Raw genomic sequence first — 20567 nt, 5'->3', positions numbered from 1 at the left:
ATACTATACATAGAGAATCCTAAGGATGCTACCAGAAAACTACTAGAGCTAATGAATGAATTTGGTAAAGTAGCAGGATACAAAATTAATGCACAGAAATCTCTGGAATTCTTATACACTAATGATGAAAAATCTGAGACTGAAATTAAGAAAACACTCCCATTTACCACTGCAACAAAAAGAATAAAATAGCTAGGAATAAACCTACATAAGGAGACAAAAGACTTGTATGCAGAAAACTATAAGACACTTATGAAAGAAATTAAAGATGATACAAATAGGTGGAGAAATATACCATGTTCTTGGATTGGAAGAATCAACATTGTGAAAACGACTCTACTACCCAAAGCAATCTACAGATTCAATGCAATCCCTATCAAATTACCACTGGCATTTTTTACAGAACTAGAACAAAAAATTTCACAATTTGTATGGAAACACAAAAGACCCCGAATAGCCAAAGCAATCTTGAGAATGAAAAATGGAGCTGGAGGAATCAGGCTCCCTGACTTCAGACTATACTACAAGGCCACAGTAATCAAGACAGTATGGTACTGGCACAAAAATGGAAATATAGATCAATGGAACAGGATAGAAAGCCCAGAGATAAACCCACACACATTTGGTCACCTTATCTTTGAAAAAGGAGGGAAGGATATACAGTGGAGAAAAAACAGCCTCTTCAATAAGTGGTGCTGGGAAAACTGGACAGCTACATGTAAAAGTATGAAGTTAGAACACTCCCTAACACCACACACAAAAATAAACTCAAAATGGGTTAAAGACCTAAATGTAAGGCCAGACACTATCAAACTCTTAGAGGAAAACACAGGCAGAACACTCTATGATATAAATCACAGCAAGATCCTTTTTGACCCACCTCCTAGAGAAATGGAAATAAAAACAAAAATAAACAAATGGGACCTAATGAAACTTAAAAGCTTTTGCACAGCAAAGGATACCATAAACAAGACCAAAAGACAACCCTCAGAATGGGAGAAAAATATTTGCAAATGAAGCAACTGACAAAGGATTAATATCCAAAATTTATAAGCAACTCATGCAGCTCAATAACAAAAAAACAAACAACCCATCCAAAAATGGGCAGAAGAACTAAATAGACATTTCTCCAAAGAAGATATACAGATTGCCAACAAACACATGAAAGAATGCTGAACATCATTAATCATTAGAGAAATGCAAATCAAAATTACAATGAGATATCATCTCACACCGGTCAGATTGGCCATCATCAAAAACTCTAGAAACAATAAATGCTGGAGAGGGTGTGGAGAAAAGGGAACACTCTTGCACTGTTGGTGGGAATGTAAATTGATACAGCCACTATGGAGAACAGTATGGAGGTTCCTTAAAAAACTAAAAATAGAACTACCATACGACCCAGCAATCTCACTACTGGGCATATACCCCGAGAAAACCATAATTCAAAAAGAGTCATGTACCAAAATGTTCATTGCAGCTCTATTTACAATAGCCAGGACATGGAAGCAACCTAAGTGTCCATCGACAGATGAATGGATAAAGAAGATGTGGCACATATATACAATGGAATATTACTTAGCCATAAAAAGAAATGAAACTGAGTTATTTGTAATGAGGTGGATAGACCTCGAGTCTGTCATACAGAGTGAAGTAAGTCAGAAAGAGAAAAACAAATACCATATGCTAACACATATATATGGAATCTAAGAAAAAAAATGTCATGAAGAGATTAGTGATAGGACAGGAATAAAACACAGACCTACTAGAGCATGGACCTGAGGATATGGGGAGGGGGAAGGGTAAGATGTGACGAAGTGAGAGAGTGGCATGGACATATATACACTACCAAATGTAAATTATATAGCTAGTGGGAAGCTGCCGCATAGCACAAGGAGATCGCCTCTGTGCTTTGTGACCACCTAGAGGGGTGGGATAGGGAGGGTGGGAGGGAGGGTGACGCAAGAGGGAAGAGATATGGGAACATATGTATATGTATAACTGATTCACTTTGTTGTAAAGGAGAAACTAACACACTATTGTAAAATAGTTATAGTCCAATAAAGATGTTAAAAAAAAAAGAATGTAAGACTCTTAGTACAAATAAAATCTTCAGGCTCTACTGAAAAAAAAAAAAGAATGAGAATGAAATAATGGATCAGAGAATACATCACCAGCAGACTTTCATGAAAGGATATTCTAAAGGATATACAGAGCCATCCCTCAGTATCCACAGAGGATTGGTTCCAGGACCCAATGCAAATACCAAAATCTGTGGATGCTCAAGTCGCATAATCAGTCCTCCGTATCTGTGGATTCAAGCAACCACAGATCAGGTAATACTGTAGTATTTGTTGAGAAAAATCCACATGTAAGTGGACCTGCACAGTTCAAACCCATGTTGTTCAAAGGTCAAATCTATTTAAGGTATAAGGAAAGACACCCCAATGTTCATTGCAGCACTGTTTACAATAGCCAACACATGGAAGCACCCTAAATGTCCATCGACAGAGGAATGGATAAAGAAGATGTGGTATATATATACAATCGAATATTACTTGGCCATTAAAAAGAATGAAATAATGCCATTTGCAACAACATGGATGGACCTGGAGATTATCATACTAAGTGAAGTAAGTCAGAGAAAGATGAATATCATATGATATCACTTCTATGCAGAATCTTTAAAAATGATACAAATGATCTTATTTACCAAACAGAAACACTCACAGACTTAGAGAACAAACTTATGGTTACCAGGGGGAAAGGAGGATGGGAGGGATAAATTGGGAGATTGGGATTGACATGTACACACTACTATATTTTAAATAGATAACCAACAAGGACCTACTGTATAAAGCACAGGGAACTCTGCTCAATATTCTGTAGTAACCTAAATGGGAAAAGAATTTGAAAAAGAAGAAATACTTGTATATGTATAACTGAATCACTTTGCTGTACACCTGAAACTAACACAACATTGTTAATCAAGTACACTCTAATATAAAATTTTTTTTAAAAGTATAAGGAAAGAAAGCTCAGATGGAAAGTACAAAATTCAAGAGGGAATGAAGGCATAGAAAGCGTCAAGCATGTAAGTAAATCTTAATGAATACTGACCATATTAACCTGTAATAATGACGTATGTGATTTAAAAAGATGATAGAATTTAAATACACAGTAGCAATGAGATATGAATCAGGAGGGAGGTAAACAAAGTTAATGTGTTCTAAAGTTAATGTATTCAGGAGGAGGGAAACATAGAAACTTTATACCACAGTAAGTTAAAACTGCTTATTAGGGCTTCCCTGGTGGCGCAGCGGTTGAGAGTCTGCCTGACGATGCGGGGGACACGGGTTCGTGCCCCGGTCCTGGAAGATCCCCCATGCCGCGGAGCGGCTGGGCCCGTGAGCTATGGCCGCTGAGCCTGCGCGTCCGGAGCCTGTGCTCCGCAACAGGAGAGGCCACAACACTGAGAGGCCCGCGTACTGCAAAAAAAAAAAAAGAAAAAGAAAAAACCCTGCTTATTAGCATTTATTGAGTAATCACTAAGGAATGGAAATGAAATATATAACTTTCAAACTAGTAGACAGGGAAATGAAATTATATGGAAACGTCAGTTAGTTTAAAAGAGGACAAGAATTGGAAGGAAAAGCAGCATAAAACAGGCAGGGCAAAATGAGATGAGACTACAGAAGACTGCACTGCTTTGGAAATGAATAACTAACAGCCACATGTGGAAAAAATGAATTCATCACACAAACATAATACTGAGGAAAAAAGACAAAAGTCACATCGAATATGATTAACTTTTAAAAACAGACTATTAAGGGAGAAACATAGGTAGTAAAACTAAAGAATATCATGAAAATTATCACCAAAGTCAAGGTGATTTAGGGGTTTCCGGGGTATGTGTGTTAAATTCTGGGTGGTAGCAACATAGGTGTTTACTTTATCATAAGTCATTAAATGGCACACTTATAAAAATTGTTTATAGGTATGTGGCATTTCCAAAAAAAGAAGTTTAAAACAAGTTAAAGTAGCGTGACTGCATTCCCCCCTAATCTAAGCTATCCCTTCAACAGTGTTTACTTCTTTCCTTCCACAGACCATCATCCATGGGCTTGTTCTCGCAGGCAGCTTCCTGATGTACTTTGTGGTATCCCTAGTGTACAACACCACCTGCGTCACCTGCAACAGTCCCATCAACCCCTACTGGGTGATGGAAGGCCAGCTCTCGGACCCCACTTTCTACCTCGTCTGCTTCCTCACACCAGTCGTGGCTCTTCTCCCAAGGTTTGAACAGGGGGTGCTATTTTCTTCCTAGAACTAACACTCTCCCCTCAATCAGCCATTTTCGTAGCCCAAGAGTCAGGAGTTTGACTCCAACTGGGATGCTTGAGGCTACTGTTTCAAAGATAGGGAGCTAGGACAGAAAGAATAATGAACTTGGAGGCAAAATAGCATGGACTCTGGTCCCAGCTCAGCCACAGAGCAGCAAAGTCACCAAATCTGGCACAACCTCTGTTATAAATGAGAGTACTAATTCCTACCCTCCTGCCATACAAACTTTGTTGTGTAAAAAGAATGATTTTGAAAAGCTCTATAGTCCTTTATTCCTTAGCCCAGGAGTTCACTCTCAAATGCCTACAGGGACAGAAAAGCAACAGCAGCAAACCAGGTGAAGTACAGACAGACATTAGGAGAAGGAACTTCTAAGCTTCAGCCTATCACTGCCACAAGGAAAGATCAGGACTAGCATTTCAGAGCTTTAGATTTTTCCCAGAAATTCAAATTTTGCATGAAATAGCCAACTTTTTAATAGTACTCAAAACACACACCCTGTATTTGCCAAATAAATCATTCATGCAGAGGGACTATTTCTAAGACTTCCAGCCTAAATCCTCTACATTCGCCTTTTCCCGAAAAATAGCAACAGCAACAACAACACCTGGCGTGTCCTTAGAATTTACTCTTGACACATGCTTTTCTATCTAGCTCCTCCTTTGCCTTTTGTAAAATCACCTAGAAATTAGGCAAAGCTGTGGTTGTAGTCCTACTTGCTCATGGAACAGCTTAAATCCTATGAGGGACCAGAATGTGTCCTCCAGCCCACCACAAGTCACAGTGGGAGCTGAGTTCTCCCAACTTGGAGGCCAGTGTTCTGTTCTCCATCCCACGCTCTCTAGCCAGAGCATTTGGTGAACTTCATGATGCTGTACCCAGAGGCAACACTCAGCCTCTCTCCATCCTTAGGATCTCATCTGCTCTGAACATTGAAATTCAGCTACTTTATCATTATAAGCCACAGTCAAGAAGCCATTGCAACATTGTGTAGAACTTTTTCTAATCCAAAACTAGGCAGAGAGCCATTAGCATGCTTTGCTTCCTTTAATAACTTTGGCAGCTTGCTTAACCTAGTTCGGGCTCCATTTCTTCTTCGTAAGCCACCTCAGAACCTTGACATGTGATGCAGGGTTTAGAGGCTGAAGATACCAATATGACAAACACTACTGTGAACTCAGCAAACAGCTGAGTATGCACTGTGGACACAGCCTCCCTGCTAGGCCCCTACTGGCCTCTACAGCCTTATCCCTAGTATTAAAAGAGGGCCCTGGGACTGAAGAGTGGGAAGCAATTAAGCACAAGCCTCAGAGGACATTACTTCCCACCCACCCCCTTTCTCAGCCCTTGGGAGACAGGGCCTGGGAGAGACCATGAAGGTCCTGCCCTCATTGGAAAAGGGCATCAAATATGTGGGTTAAATATTTTTTGTCCACACTTTTGGGGTTAAACATGGTTATGATCACCTGTGACCAAGGACTGACCTCCTCTGTTCTGTGTCTTATCTGGGGTATGGAAAGAGCAAATCATCAGCGAGGATTCTTGTCCTACCCTTGGCTAGAAGACACATTTGGAGCCAGAGGCTACCAGCTTGATGAGAGTTGTTGAAAAGTATGAACGTTCTTGGAAAAGGCCAACACTCAACATTACAGCTTGTTAAACAAATGAGGGACAACTTAGGGAAAAGTCGGCAAATATTTTCTTGCCAGTTACCATAGTGCATAAGTTAAATCTCTGCTTATTCTATATTATCATAAACTTGAATTCCTGTTCAATTCTGTTGCCTAAGAAAGGCAAAGAGATTTCCTTTGACAGAGAAAGGATTATTTTAATAGCTCCAAGGACTGTTGACTTGTAACCTTAGAACAATTAATTTTTGCTACAGAAATCTACAAGATAGAATGCTTGCTATAGAAAACACTATTTGTTCACTTAAAGATGTAAGCTTTACTTATAATAAGATTGATTTCACTCACCAAGCTTGTGATAATTAGCCACTAACCGTGACCTCACTTATCTCAGTCTAATTACTTCAACCAGTATAAAGGAACTATATGGATTCTCTTAAACTAAGAGAAAGTAAGTTTCTTTTGTTTTATCTCTTAAATAACTAACACACAAACTTTAAAACACAATGCAGCATCGTAATTCGCTACAATAGAGCCCTTTGGACACTCTTCATTTAGCTTCAGTAACACAGAACTCTCTTGGTCTTTCTCCTACTTCTTTGTTTCTTTTGCTGGTTCATGTCTTTGACATGGTGTATTGTCAAGCCTTTGTCCTAGGTTCTTTTGTCTTCTCACTTTAATTATTTCCATAAACATAGCAACCACTATTGTGAAGTTAAATATCATTTTTCACAAATATATCTCTAATATAAACTCCCAGCCCAGATCTTTCTCTGGAATCCCAGATACATCTTTCTAGCTACCTATGCCTCACCAGCACTGGGCCTGCTACGTCTGAGCAAAGTGGGAGACGTCTATAATTTAATTTGCTATTTACCTTCTGTCACCACCACCATCCCAGAAACCTGGCTCTCTTCCCAAGTTCCTTTCATCCACTGTGACCACTTAGGATCAAGGCAGGCCCATGAGACTTATCCTTGATACCACCCACCACATGCCCCTCTCTCGCCCATCACCAGGACCAGACAATTTTATCTGCTATCCTATTTCTCAGTAGGTATTTCCATCTGCTATTTCCATTTCTACAGCCACCACCATGGATAGGTTATAAGACCTTCATTCCGAATTACTTCAATAGTCTCCTATTGGGTTCTACTCTAATCCATTATCATTGTGTCAAAGTGTAATCGTGCCATGTTCATAACTTTCCAAGGCCTTCCCAAGGCCTTTACAATAATGCACAAAACCCAAAACATTCCCCATGGTCCTTGCCTGCTCTGACCCTGCCCACCCCTCTGTGTCCTAGTCCCTCACTCTTGCCCTCACTCTCCACACTGCAGCCATTGAGCCCACGATTTGGTTCTCACCCCTCTTTGCCTGGCTTCCTCCTATGCATCCCTCAGTCCTCACCTTTAATGTTTCCTCCTCAGGGAAGATCTCTTGCACCAGATCACGTGTTTGACACGCTCACTGCTCCTGCGGCTTCTAACTCTGTTCCTGTGCTTCCTGACAGCAAGATTCCTGTCAGTCTGGTTCCCAGCTTAATAATCCCTTGGGGCTTGGCCCACTGTAGGAACTTGCCAGATATCTGTTCACTAAATGGACAGAGAGGGAAATTGGTAGCTTGGGGGAATGTTTAAACTGAGAAAATTCCAGTTTCCCGCAAGAAGTTGAGTCTTTCCTGAAACACATAGTTGTGGCCACCTGCACTGCCTCCCTGGGTGAGATGAGAAAGAATGGGGAAAAGTTTCCGATTCCGTAGGATCTACTGTGGTCTTCAGAAACCCCTGCTCACTTTGAGATCATCCTGAATCTTTTAGACATAAAAATAGAAGGATGGGAGCCTCTCTGCTTATAAGGCTTTAAAAATTAAAAAAAAAAACATTTAAGGATTATTTTTGGAAAAGACCTTAAATGTCCTCTGGACCAACTGGATTACGTTTTAGATAAACTGACACCCAGAGAGGGGGTATGAGCTGCCCAGCATCACAAGATGGTATATGCTTCTCCACAGATCACATAGTTTTAGTTACCTTCTTACCTAAACTTGGAACAGGAAAATATTCTAGGCACATATAGAGACCCCTGATTCCAAAGTCCACTACAGGCTACAGGACGCTTGGCAGGGGAAAGGAACCTTGAGTTAACCATCAAGGAGATCTGTCAACTTCTTGGGAGACCTTAGGAAACCTGTCTCATCACTTGGGACCTCAGTATCTTCATCTGGAAAATAGTGATAATACACTGATGCTGTGAAGCTAGCATAGCCTGTGGATTCAAGAAAAGGAAGTATTGGGAAACTACTTTAAAATTATTAAGTTCCACAAAGAGTTGACATTCCAAAGCAAGTAAATTTGCCTAAATTAGAACAGTTCAGAAATAGAATGGACTGCCTCATGCATGGTAGATGAGAGAAAAGCCTCAGAATCCAGAGCACCTGGTCTTGACCACATCTTGACCACTGTGTGGCTCTGGACAAATCATTCAATCTCTCAGTGCCTCAGTTTCCATGTCTGTACATAGCAGGAAACAAAAGTACCAACCGCATGGCATTTGGGGGAGAATAATATGAGTTAATAATATGTAAAGCACTTAGAATAGTCCTGGTACCTAACAAATGTTAGCTGTTATATTTTGTTGTTGAACTCCCCAGTACCAGAGGCATACAGGCATAGATTAGATCCATCAGTCAAGAGAGTGGCAAAGATGATCTTTCCCTAATAAATGCTGGAGAGGGTGTGGAGAAAAGGGAACCCTCTTGCACTGTTGGTGGGAATGTAAATTGATACAGCCCCTATGGAGAACAGTATGGAGGTTCCTTCAAAAACTACAAATAGAACTACCATATGACCCAGCAATCTCCCTATTGGGCATATACCCTGAGAAAACCATAATTCAAAAAGAGTCACGTACCACAGTGTTCATTGAAGCTCTATTTACAATAGCCAGGACATGGAAGCAACCTAAGTGTCCATCGATAGATGAATGGATAGAGAAGATGTGGCACGTATGTACAATGGAATATTACTCAGCCATAAAGAAGAAGCAAAACTGAGTTATTTGTAGTGAGGTGGATGGATCTAGAGTCTGTCATACAGAGTGAAGTAAGTCAGAAAGAGAAAAACAAATACCATATGCTAACCCATGTATATGGAATCTAAAAAAAGAAAAAACATGGTTCTGATGAACCTAGGGGCAAGACAGGAACAAAGACACAGATGTAGAAAATGGACTTGAGGACATGGGGAGGGAGAAGGGTAAGCTGGGACGAAGTGAGAGAGTGGCATGGACACATATACACTACCAAATGTAAAATAGATAGCTAGTGGGACACTGCCACATAGCACAGAGAGATCAGTTCGGTGCTTTGTGTCCACCTAGAGGGGTGGGATAGGAGGGTGCAAGGGAGACGCAAGAGGGAAGAGATATGGGAACATATGTATATATATAACTGATTCACTTTGTTGTAAAGCAGAAACTAACACACCATTGTAAAACAGTTATACTCTAATAAAGATGTTAAAAAATAAAAATAAAATAAATAAATGAAAAATTTAAAAAAAATTTTTTTAAGTGCCAACATTACAAACTAAGAGGTGGTACAAGCATTTATGAGAAGGAAGTTCAATCAAAAAAGGCTTCCCCAAGGAAGTACCCCGTGATTCATGCAGTCATTAAAGGCCAGTACATGGTAACCTTTTCTTTATAATAACTAACATTAAATTACCATTGTTTAAAAAAACAAAAAAAGATGATCTTTCCCTGGGCAGGGAGTTGGATTCTAAGGACCCTTCCAATGCTGAAATTCAAGAAGTCAGAAGTCAGAAAATATCTTTATTCTATTATTTCCCACCAGGTACTTCTTCCTGGCTCTACAAGGGACATATGGGAAGTCTCTGATCTTAAAAGCTCAGAAAATTGACAAACTCCCCATGGACAAAAGAGAGCTGGAAATCCAGACCTGGAGAAGCCGACAGAGGCCTGCCGCTGTCCCTGGAGAGGCCCAGCCCACCCACCTTCCAGGGCCACCTGCCCCAGAACAGAGCTTCAGAGCCAACACCCCAAAAAGCTCGAGCCCTGTGGAGTGCAAGTACAAGGAGGACTGGGTGCTGCCCGGACAGAGATCCAGTGGAGACCACATAAGGGATGACCCATGCTTACGGGACTCCTGGGCTAAATTCTCATCTGGGGAGCACCTTCTCCTGGAGCCTAGTAGCATGACGGCATCCGGAGCCTACTCAAGTGGACAGACTAACTCGAACTGGCCCTTCCGCCAGGGCAGCCATCGCCGATCCCAGAGTTCACTGACCATATGAGGGGCCTGCAGAGATCTGCACAAACTCAGAGGAGGCCGCCTAATCACTGGCTTAATTAACCACGACTCTTCCTCTTCATGAAGGGAAGAATGTGCCCATCTTATCCTCTTCTCCCCACCAGGCTTCACTTCCTTAGACGAAGTGCTGGCCCCAAGGGGTCTGACAAAAAAGGACTGGAAACCAGTCGACCTCTAGTTTTCTCCTGCTGCCAGGCAGCACTTCTTGCAAAAGGTTTTTTATTAGGCTATATTTCTGTTGCATTGAGTTTTTTTCATTTTTTAACCCAGAGACATTCTTTGACCCTCTAGATAAGTACAGCCTACAACCCAATGCAACTGGGCGATCAGTTTCCCAGATGGCAAGAAGTGTAGCAAGCCAGCCAATATCTCAAGATCTGGAAGTTTCTGGGCTTGTCAAACCATCACCTCACCCCTCAGTGTCAAGAGTTCAAGTTTCAGAAGAGTCTCATACACACAAGTGCCTCATCTCAAGTGTATTGCAGGGACGGTCACGTCGGGGTTAACATCCCTTCCATTCCCAGAGTTGGGGCTGCTCTAAACCAAAGAAAATCACATCTAAATATTAAAATCAGATTTGAACTCAGAGCCACAGACACTTCTGAGGGTCATAAGGCCGCAGCTAGTTTAAGAGGTAGAAAGAACATAAGCATGTGAAAGCAAATGGACATAAGCAGGTGAAGCAGAAACTCCATGCTTCAGCTAATAGGCTACATGTCCCACAGTCTGGGCAATCTACCAAGAGGGCATAGGCAGCACTCTTAAAGATATTTATTTATTTTTAAATAAAAGTACAAATATGCCCCACTTTTCAAAAGTTTGCCTTAAGCCATTTCACTTTTACCAAAGACCTACATTGGTACCTGTTGTTGTTAACTGAAAGAAATCCAAAGAGTTGAATTTCTTTCTGCTTTTCCCCCCAGAAAAGGTGAAAAGTGAAAATAGCATTCAGCATTTATTTTGCAGCCAGCCGTTATAGAGCACTGAGCATTGAGTGGCACCACTAAACTCTTTCCCCAGGAACTACACTCAGCATCTCAGAATCAAACCTCCATAGCTTTGAACTGTGTCTAAGCAGCTGTGCTTTATCTGGATTGATCCAGATATTTTGTGCATCCATTAGCAAGATGTGTCCTAAGGTAATTGCTTCTTTGTTTACGCCATTTCAGCTTACGAACATTTTCATACTAATGCTCTACTTTCAGATAGCAGGGGAAACCTGTACCCATTCCTCATTCAACTCTCAGAAAAGGAAAACTCTTAAGATCAGACCTTTACACAGCTGCACCCAGAATAGACAACCCACATGACAGAGCAACTCTGAGCCCAAACAACAACATCTGAAAGAGTAGGACCAGTGTCAAACCCCATTTATTAAGCTTATCCCAGAATATCACAGGCTTCAGTTGAATTAGGGAGAGCCAAAGGAAGTCTCATTCACAGGGAAAAGAAGGATTACATAGACTTCTTATCCCTAGAGGTCATAAATGCCAAAAATGCAAAAGAGCTCAAAACAGTGTTGGAATAAAAGAATGGATGATAGGACTCTAATACACTGTCAAGAGAAGTGAGGTCAACCATGGGCAAGGATAGCCTGTCCCTAGTCTTTTAAGGTGGGCCAGGCAGGACTACTGAACCCTCCCGCCTTAAGGTGGTGTCCATATATGTCAGGCAAAAAGTACAAGGGTGGGAACAAGTGTGGCAAGTTATGGCCACCCCATGAATTGACTTATCACTTGAGTAACTTCTCAGCAGAAGTACCCAAAAAGAGCTCAACAATCAAGCTGGCACATGGCAGACTGAGCTGGTCCTCCGACCATCCTGCTGGCAAACCTTAACTTGAAGGGCCATTTGGGACATGGCCCAAATATACTGGATCTCTTTCACTGACTTTGCCACATAATGATGCCAGCACTGACCAGCTGGTGGGTCTTCAGGGGAATCCTTCATGAGGATTGATAGAGGAGGAGCAGGTAAACACATCAGGCAAAGCAGTAATGATATAAATTGTCCCAAATGAGGGGATTGAGCCAAAGCTTGGATCTCAGGGTCCTTCCTTTCCCCTGTATGATTCCTGCTCACTCCTGAAAGCCAGATGAGACAGGTAGGATGTTTCAGAAAAGAACAGAGTAGTGGGAAGAACAATGGCCTCAGGAGATGAGGGTGGGAGTCTTTTCTCTGCCCCGTATTCTCTAGGAGCTAGGAACACTGACGTAGCATGCTTCACCTGCAAATTAGGTTAGAACTGCCCTACCTCCCAGGCTTGGCATAAAGATCAAGTCAAAATCACACGGGGTTGTTTAAACCCTTTGAAAGCTGTAACACCCTTGAGAATAACCCAGGGATTTTTATTCCAGAGCTAAGCAGAAGCGAGGTCATGGGGAGTTGAGAAAATATCGGACGCCTGTACCTAAATGCCAAAGCACACCCAACATTCTCGTGCTGCTCTCTTTCTTGCATGACCAACCATCTCAGTTTGCCTGGGCTTTTCCCAGTTTTAGCACTGAAAGCCCCACATCCTGGGAAACTCCTTAGTCCTGGGCCAACCAGGCCAACTGGTCACCTACTCTTGCCCTTTTTTTGTTAAAGCAAACCAACAGTGACCATCCAAGTACCATCTTAGGGGAAAGGGTTATAACACCTATTTCTCTGCAATGTAATGCTAATGACTGCACTTAATACATTTTTATACGTTCATGACGTTTTACAGATTGACTGGAGATGTACTGTCCTTTATTAGAAAGAAAAAATAAACATGGTTTTCCATTGTTGCCTGCAGTCTGAGTACTACTGTCCATCCATCCTTCTTTACATTCACTCATTTATTCATCCACCCGTCCATCCATTTATCTATCCAATAAACTTCTGTTAAGCCCCTACTAGATGCCTGACAATGTGCTTGGGGCTGTGAGGGACTCAATCTCTTTCTAAAGAAGCCCATCACCTTGTTGGACATAGGATATCAGGAACATAATTGATCCAATGAAGAGTGTGACAAAAACCTAAACGGCTGTATGAGAAGCAGCACACATAGTCTCCTCTCTCTGAAACTCCAATCTGGATACTCCTCTCTTCCTGGAAACCAGACACCAACCTCAAACTCATATTGATTACATGCCTCTTTTAATCAACTCATTCAACAAATACCAAGTGAGTGACTGCTGTGCACAGCACCGTGGTAGGCAGCAAGGATAAAAAAGCCCAGCTCCTGCCCTCAAGGGACTTGAAATCTAGAAGGGGCAACAGACAATATTCAAGGAAATCAATAAATGTGATGATCAGACACAATGGAAGGAAGCAAAAATGGAGAGGAAGGGAGGACGGAGATTCAGAGAAGACCTCTCCAAGGAGGAGACGTTTCAGCTGAGACCGCAACCGTGAAAACAAGACAGCAGGGAAGGACAAATCCAAACGGAGAGAATTAAGTATGAAAGCCCTGAAAAACGAAAAGTTTGGTATAGTTAAAAGAAGAAGAAGGAGGAGGAGGAGGAAGGAGGTAGAAAGAAGAATAAGAAGAAAGGAGTTCAGTGGGACCAGAATGCAATAAGCAAGAGGAAGTGCCCCATGATGATGTTAGTAGCAACGACTGTATTTGCTTCCTGTGTGCTAGGCACTGATCTAAGTTCCCATTATTATGTAAACCTCTCCGTAACCCTTCAAGGTGGGTACAGCAGTCCCCCTTATTCGAGGAGATTATGCGCCAAGACCCCCAGTAAATACCTGAAACCACAGATAGTACCAAACCCTATATACACTATGTTTTTTCCTATACATACATACTTATGATAAAATTTATAAATTAGGCACAGTAAGAGAATATCCAAATTGCTGGCATCACTACTGTTGTGTTTGGGGGCCATTATTAGGTGAAGTAAGGATGACTTGGACAGAAGACAAGACCCTCTGTCACTTGGTCCCTACCTGCCCCAGGACTGCAATACCAGGACCGTCGATCTGATAACTGAGACTAGAGCTCTACTAAGTGAGTAATGGGGGTCGCATATACTGCTCGGATATGCTGGAGAAAGGGATGATTCATGTCCCAGGTGGGAAGGCACAAGATTTCATCAAACTACTCACAAAATCATGCAATTTAAAACTTACAAATTCTTTCTAGAGTTTTCCATTTGGTATTTTTGGGCCATGGTTGACCACAGGTAACCGAAACTGTAGAAAGCAAAATCATGGATAAGGAGACACTACTGTACTCTTATTCTCCCCTATTTCAGTCAGCTTCAGCAACATAACAAACCACCCCCCAAATAATTCAGGTACTCACAATGCTGTGAGTGGGCAATTTGGGCTGGATGGCTGGGATCTCCTTCCACGTGGCCTCACATCCTCAATGGCATCAGCCGGGCTTGTCACATGGCAGCAATGTCCTGAAAGAACAGAAGTTACAAAGCCTCTTGACACCTAGGCTCAGAACTCACACAATATTGCCACCACATTCCTATGGAAGAAAGTCACAAGGCCAGCTCGGTTTCAGGGGGGTGGGAAAGTATACTCCACCTTTAGTGGGGGGAGTTGCGAAGAAATTTGAGATCCTATGTAATCTACCCCATCCCATTCACAGAGGGAGAAACTGAGGCAGAGAAATGTTCCATAAACATGGCACAGTAACACAATTAACAACTGGGGAGATGCCATTCCTATCCCAGGAGTCCGAAACCAGAGCCCATACTCTTAGCCACAGAGCTCCACAACTGTGAGATGGCACTGGAGGGGCAGGTAGGGACCAAGTGACAGAGGGTCTTGTCTTCTGTACATTCTCTTGAGAGACAAAGTAGTGCGGTGCTTAGCAAGCCTGGACTCCATCCCCCCTCTGTCACAGACCGGCAATGTGACCTGGGGAGAGACCACACCGTGTTCAGCTGGGTTGTTCACCCAGACAGAAGCTTCAGTAAGTAAGAAAGATACCAGCACCTAAGGGGAATTTGTGCCTGCATGGCCCTAAAATAGCTGCCCTAAGCTGATCACCCAGCCAGAACTCTCCATGCTGCACAGAGAGCCCCCAGAAGAAATCAATAACATAAGAGTGAATTCTTCCAGGTAACCAGCGAACAGGTCCCCAAGGCATCTGGGACCCAGGAAGGGATGAAGGAAGTGGGACTGTGATCAGGGGAAGCCCCCTGAGCAGGCAGGCCTTGTGAGGGCACTAGGAGAAGACAGCACCCAGCCCGGACTGCAGGCCGCCAGCAGTGAGGATTCGGGCATTTTCAGATGGGAGCCAGATTGGGAGCCTTTTTGTTCCAAGGTGTGCTGGTGCCACCTAGCATCTAGCATCGGCGGAGGAGCTGCCACAGCTGAGGATTCCTCCTGCAGCTGGAGCAGGAATAACAAGGCGCAGGGGAAGCCGAGCCAGGAGTTGGAGGCCAGGTTTCAACTCCGGCCCTGCCCACAGTTTCTGCTGTGACTCTGGACAAATCCCTTCCCCGGGTTTCAACCTCAAACTGAGGTTCATTCAGATTCCCCAAACACTCAGGGTGGGAATTGACCTGGTTCTAACATTCTGTGATTCTAAAAGCTATTTTGGGGAGGCTGGTTACAGTGGGGGAAGGACCTCTGGTAAATCAATGTACTGTTCGCGCAGTTGTTTGATTCTTGCGCATGCGCACACCACACACACACACACACACACACACACACACACACACACACACACACACACACACACACACACACACACACACACACACGAAACATCCCATAAGGGAGGGAGCCAGTGGTCTTGTTCTCTGATGTGTTCCCAGTGCCTTGCACGTGTCAGAGCTCAGCAATATGGTGACTCTTGTTGTTGGAGAAAATCATAGATGGGGGCTGGTTTCAGAGAGAGTAGAGAAGGCAGGAGGGCAGCAACCCTATCTGGGAAGATAATGCACCCAGGGAGGCGCCAGGTTGCCTTTCTGAGATCAGTAGGTATTAAGGAATTGCAAACACCTCAGGAGGGGGCAGGGCAGCCGGCATTTCCAGCTGTCAGGAGGGAGCTGGAGCCAGGACGCCTCTCCCTCACACACTGTCAGCTCGCTCCAGGTGCGAAGGGGTGGACGAATAGGAAATTCACTCTCCTATAATCTCAGTCAATACCTACACACCCCTCCGTAAACGTGGCTGCTTGCTGTGTAAATAAAACACCAAGACCAGCTCCAATACCATGCGCATCACCGCCCCTAAGCCCCTCCTCTGACCCCAAATTTAAACAGCCACCATCTCTCCCCTGACTCCCAGGCTATTGGAGGAGCCAGCCCCTCACAGATCAGGGCTGGAGGAAGGTAAGCTCAGGTACAACAAAGCCCCAGACCATCTGGGAGGCACAGTATCCTCAGAGCCTGTTCTCAGACCCCAGTGCAGCAAAGGGAGGCTGCCTGACAGACACTTGACTGAACTCTGAGGAAAAGTGTTCTTTCTTCCGTGTCCTGAGCCCTTGCTACCCCAGCTCTCCTATGTTCCCACAGGTTGAGGTGGGAGATATTCCTTAAGATGCTGATGACAAAACTGAGGTGAGAGATAAATGGCTGTGTGCACGGTCACCCAGTAATTTGGAGTTAGAGCAGAGACTGGAATTGGGGTCTCCTGACACCCCCCAAGGAGGACTCTTCAATCATCTCATCAGCTAGAGGCGAACTGGCAGTCCCTTCCAGCTCTGCTTGCACATTTAAAAATGAGAAGATTAACCCAAAAAGGTAAAAATTTTAAATATCAGACCACATGGCAGGTGAGCCAGCATAGATCGTTTGACTATGAAATTCATATCGCCCTGTTTGCAAAAGGGCAGCCTCGGGGGTGAAGGATGGGGCTATACTAGTAAGGAGTCACCTCTCGGGGACTTCCCTGGTGGCACAGTGGTTAAGAATTCACCTACCAATGCAGGGGACACGGGTTCGAGCCCTGGTCCTGGAAGATCCCACATGCCGCGGAGCAACTAAGCCCATGCGCCACAGCTACTGAGCCTGCGCTCTAGAGCCCGCAAGCCACAACTACTGAGCCCGAGTGCCACAACTACTGAAGCCCGCACCCATAGAGCCCGTGCTCTACAACAAGAGAAGCCACCACAATGAGGAACCCGCACGAAGGGTAGCAACGAAGGGTAGCCCCTGCTCACTGCAACTAGAGAAAGCCCGCGCGCAGCAATGAAGACCCAACGCAGCCAAAAATTAATTAATTTTTTTTAAAAAGTCACCTTGGAGTTCTCTGGTTTGCAGAGGCAGAACAGAATTCTGAAGCTCCCCTAGCTACTTCTTCTGAACCTCCAATCTTGCCTTTAAGACAACCCACCGTTCCCCCCCACACATACACACACACACAAAGCAGCATTTGTCCCTTTTACTGGATGCAAAAGACAAAAGTGTGAAGAGCAGCACACATTTGCTTTCTCCATTTGTAACAGACTAGTGTGTTGGACAGTGAGGGTTCTCTTTCAAGAAGGGAGTACATAGGGGCTTCCCTGGTGGCGCAGTGGTTGAGAATCCGCCTGCGGATGCAGGGGACACGGGTTCGTGCCCCAGTCCGGGAAGATCCCACATGCCGCAGAGCGGCTGGGCCCGTGAGCCATGGCCGCTGAGCCTGCACATCCAGAGCCTGTGCTCCGCAAAGGGAGAGGCCACAACAGTGAGAGGCCCGCGTACCACCAAAAAAAAAAAAAAAAAAAAAAAGAAGGGAGTACATAAACCCTGAGAGCTTAACGATTGCTAGGCTTCCAGCAATGAAGACCCAGTGCAGCCAAAAGTAAATAAATAAAAAATATATATACATATATGTTAAAAAAAAAAACCAAGAAAATGGAATCTCTGAGGTACCCTCAATAGGTGCTTTGACCAAATGGGCCCATGGGTACCCTTCCAAGCAGGACCTCATGTCACCCTCCTGGCCTCACCATCGGCTCAGGATAAACCAGAGGATGTCATTCAAACCACGGTCTTAATGAACATCATGATCTAATGTGAGATCCCATCTTGGTAATTCATCTATTTTAAGACATCTTGGGGTCCTGCATCCTGAAGATAAAGCAGGCAGGGTGGCAGGCCAGAGTGAGGATGTCAACATCTTTGGCCAAAAGACCCTTTCTTTAGAAGACCCTTGCTTCACCCCTCGGACATGACTGCCTACACATCAGGCAGCTCTTGTACAAATAGGAAATATCAATATACGCCCTTTTTTTTTGTTCCCTGAAAATGATAATGTATTTTTTCCACTTGGTTTCCTTGTCCCGTTTTATAGATGGGTAAACTGAGGCTTGATACCTTTCCCAAAAGTCAACAGGCAATTATGAGGCTAAGAGCCAAGATTCAACATCGAGGAGCCCAACTCCAGGGCCCAAAATATTAACCTCTAGGTTACACTCCTTCCACAAGGCAGTGAAAAGAGACCTGACTGAATTAAGAGTCAGGAGATCTGATTCCCAGATCTGCAAATTTCTTATCGTAGGACTTTTTCCTCTCTCACTCTTCTCTATATGTGAAATGAAGAGGTTGGCCTGGAGACGACTAAGGCCACCACATTTTTCTGAATTCATGATTCTCCTCTGTAAGGACACATACTCAGGGGACTCCTAAATGCCCTTGAAGCTTCCACTCAAGCTATCAGTAAGAAATCATTTTTTCAGTAGATGTGTTTGAAACCAGACTAATCAGCTTTTCAAAAGGATAATTAAAGCCACTAGTAAGTCAACTGAAAACCTGACTGGCTAAGGACTAGCAAACCACAAACATAGTTGGAAGGTGGGGGGTGGGCAGGGAGAGTAAGCAGGTGGCAGGGAAGGAATCTTCCCTGGTGGCGCGGTGGTTAAGAATCCGCCTGCCAATGCAGTGGACACGGGTTTGAGCCCTGGTCCGGGAAGGTCTCGCATGACGCGGAGCAACTAAGCCCATGAGCCACAGCTACTGAGCCCACGTGCCACAACTACTGAGCCCATAAGCCACAACTACTGAAGCCTGTGCACCGAGAGCCTGAAGGCTGTGCAACGAGAAGCCACCACAATGAGAAGCCCGCATACCACAACAAAGAGTAGGCCCCGCTCACAGCAACCAGAGAAAGCTCACGCACAGTAATGAAGACCCCACGCAGCCAAAAATAAATAAATAAATAAATTTATTTTTAAAATAAAAATAACTCCCAAAGGAGATAAGCAAGAGCTGTGTGTTCTATTTATGACCCAACTCCTGAACCAGGTGTTCACTGACCCCCATCGCCTGACCCTGACCTACCTTGCCGAGCTCAGAGCCTGCAATTGAGGGAATCAGGCTGCTTGCCATCCTAAACACATTTTACACTTTCCAATCTCTGTTCCTTTGGCTGGGCCACTTCCTCTGCCTAGAATGCCTGATCAAAGCCCAAATCTCAACTTCAGACCTCTAACGACCACTTCTTCCATAAAGCTTTCCCTAGTCACTGAACTCTCAAACCTCTCTGCACACCACTTACGAACTCAATACAGGCTCGTGTCTTTTTTGTTTTCCAGTCACTCCTGATAGAATGTCGGAGCCTGAAATCACAGGTCATTCCAGGGCTAGAACCAAGCCTTGGCCAATGACAGTAGCAGACTGGCTCATAAGAATGTTCTTTCATCTAGTCTTGACTACAAATCTAGGAGACAGAGGTGGGGAGAGACATTTCCTCTGCCTCTCTCATACCACGAGGTCTCTGTCTCAGCCTCCCGCTCTTCTCTTCCCTATAGGCAAAGACCAGAGAATGATCCGATGGTCAGAGTGCCAGGAAAAACCAGTGATTCTTGACGGCCTATATCTTAAAAGAGTTCCAGACACATCTGAGCTCTCCTGTGTCTCTCTTTCCTCCTTCCATGAGGTCAGTCAGCACACTAAGCTGAGACTCGTCTCATGGAGAAAGCCAACCTCTCTTTCATTTCCTTTTCTTTCTCCTACTTTGGTTCACTGGGCTCAGTTATAAATAAATTATTTTTGTTCCCATTCTGCTAATGTTCCTTGTGGTACTAGTCTGGGAAGAACAGAGTAAGAGGAATTGGGAAATGGAGTCCCACAGAGGGGAGAAATGATTGCCCGTGTTGGATACAGACATTCCTGAGTTCTAAGTCCATGAAGCCAAAATAACATCAAACTTAATTCATAGTTTTAATCCCCATTTTACAGGTAAAGCAAACTGAGACTCGGAAAAGTTAAAGAGTTTACCCAAAGGTGCTCTGTTAACAAGAGACAAAACTAGTGTTTCGAACCCCGGTGGGATTCCCAGACCACTGTAATTAACAACCAGGGCAGCCTGGTCTTACGGAAGCATCAGGGCATGTGATT

The 20567-nt window shown here is 43.8% G+C and overlaps 1 protein-coding gene across 1 annotated transcript in view; it reads left to right on the top strand.

Moving 5' to 3' along the window:
• The window catches only part of ATP10B (ATPase phospholipid transporting 10B (putative)), a 305387-nt gene extending 292356 nt beyond the window's left edge, over positions 1-13031 (top strand). The window contains exons 23-24 of the mRNA XM_059062671.2: positions 4109-4296; positions 9829-13031. Coding sequence (XP_058918654.1) covers positions 4109-4296; positions 9829-10288 — 648 coding nt within the window. The 3' untranslated portion in view covers positions 10289-13031. The remainder of the gene's footprint in view (positions 1-4108; positions 4297-9828) is intronic.
• The last annotated feature ends 7536 nt before the right edge of the window (positions 13032-20567 follow it).

The sequence above is a fragment of the Kogia breviceps genome, chromosome 4 (genome assembly GCF_026419965.1).
Source record: "Kogia breviceps isolate mKogBre1 chromosome 4, mKogBre1 haplotype 1, whole genome shotgun sequence".
Taxonomy (NCBI): Eukaryota; Metazoa; Chordata; class Mammalia; order Artiodactyla; family Physeteridae; genus Kogia; species Kogia breviceps.
The sequence above is the reverse complement of the archived record's forward strand: the minus strand, read 5'-3'. Positions and strand labels throughout refer to the sequence as shown.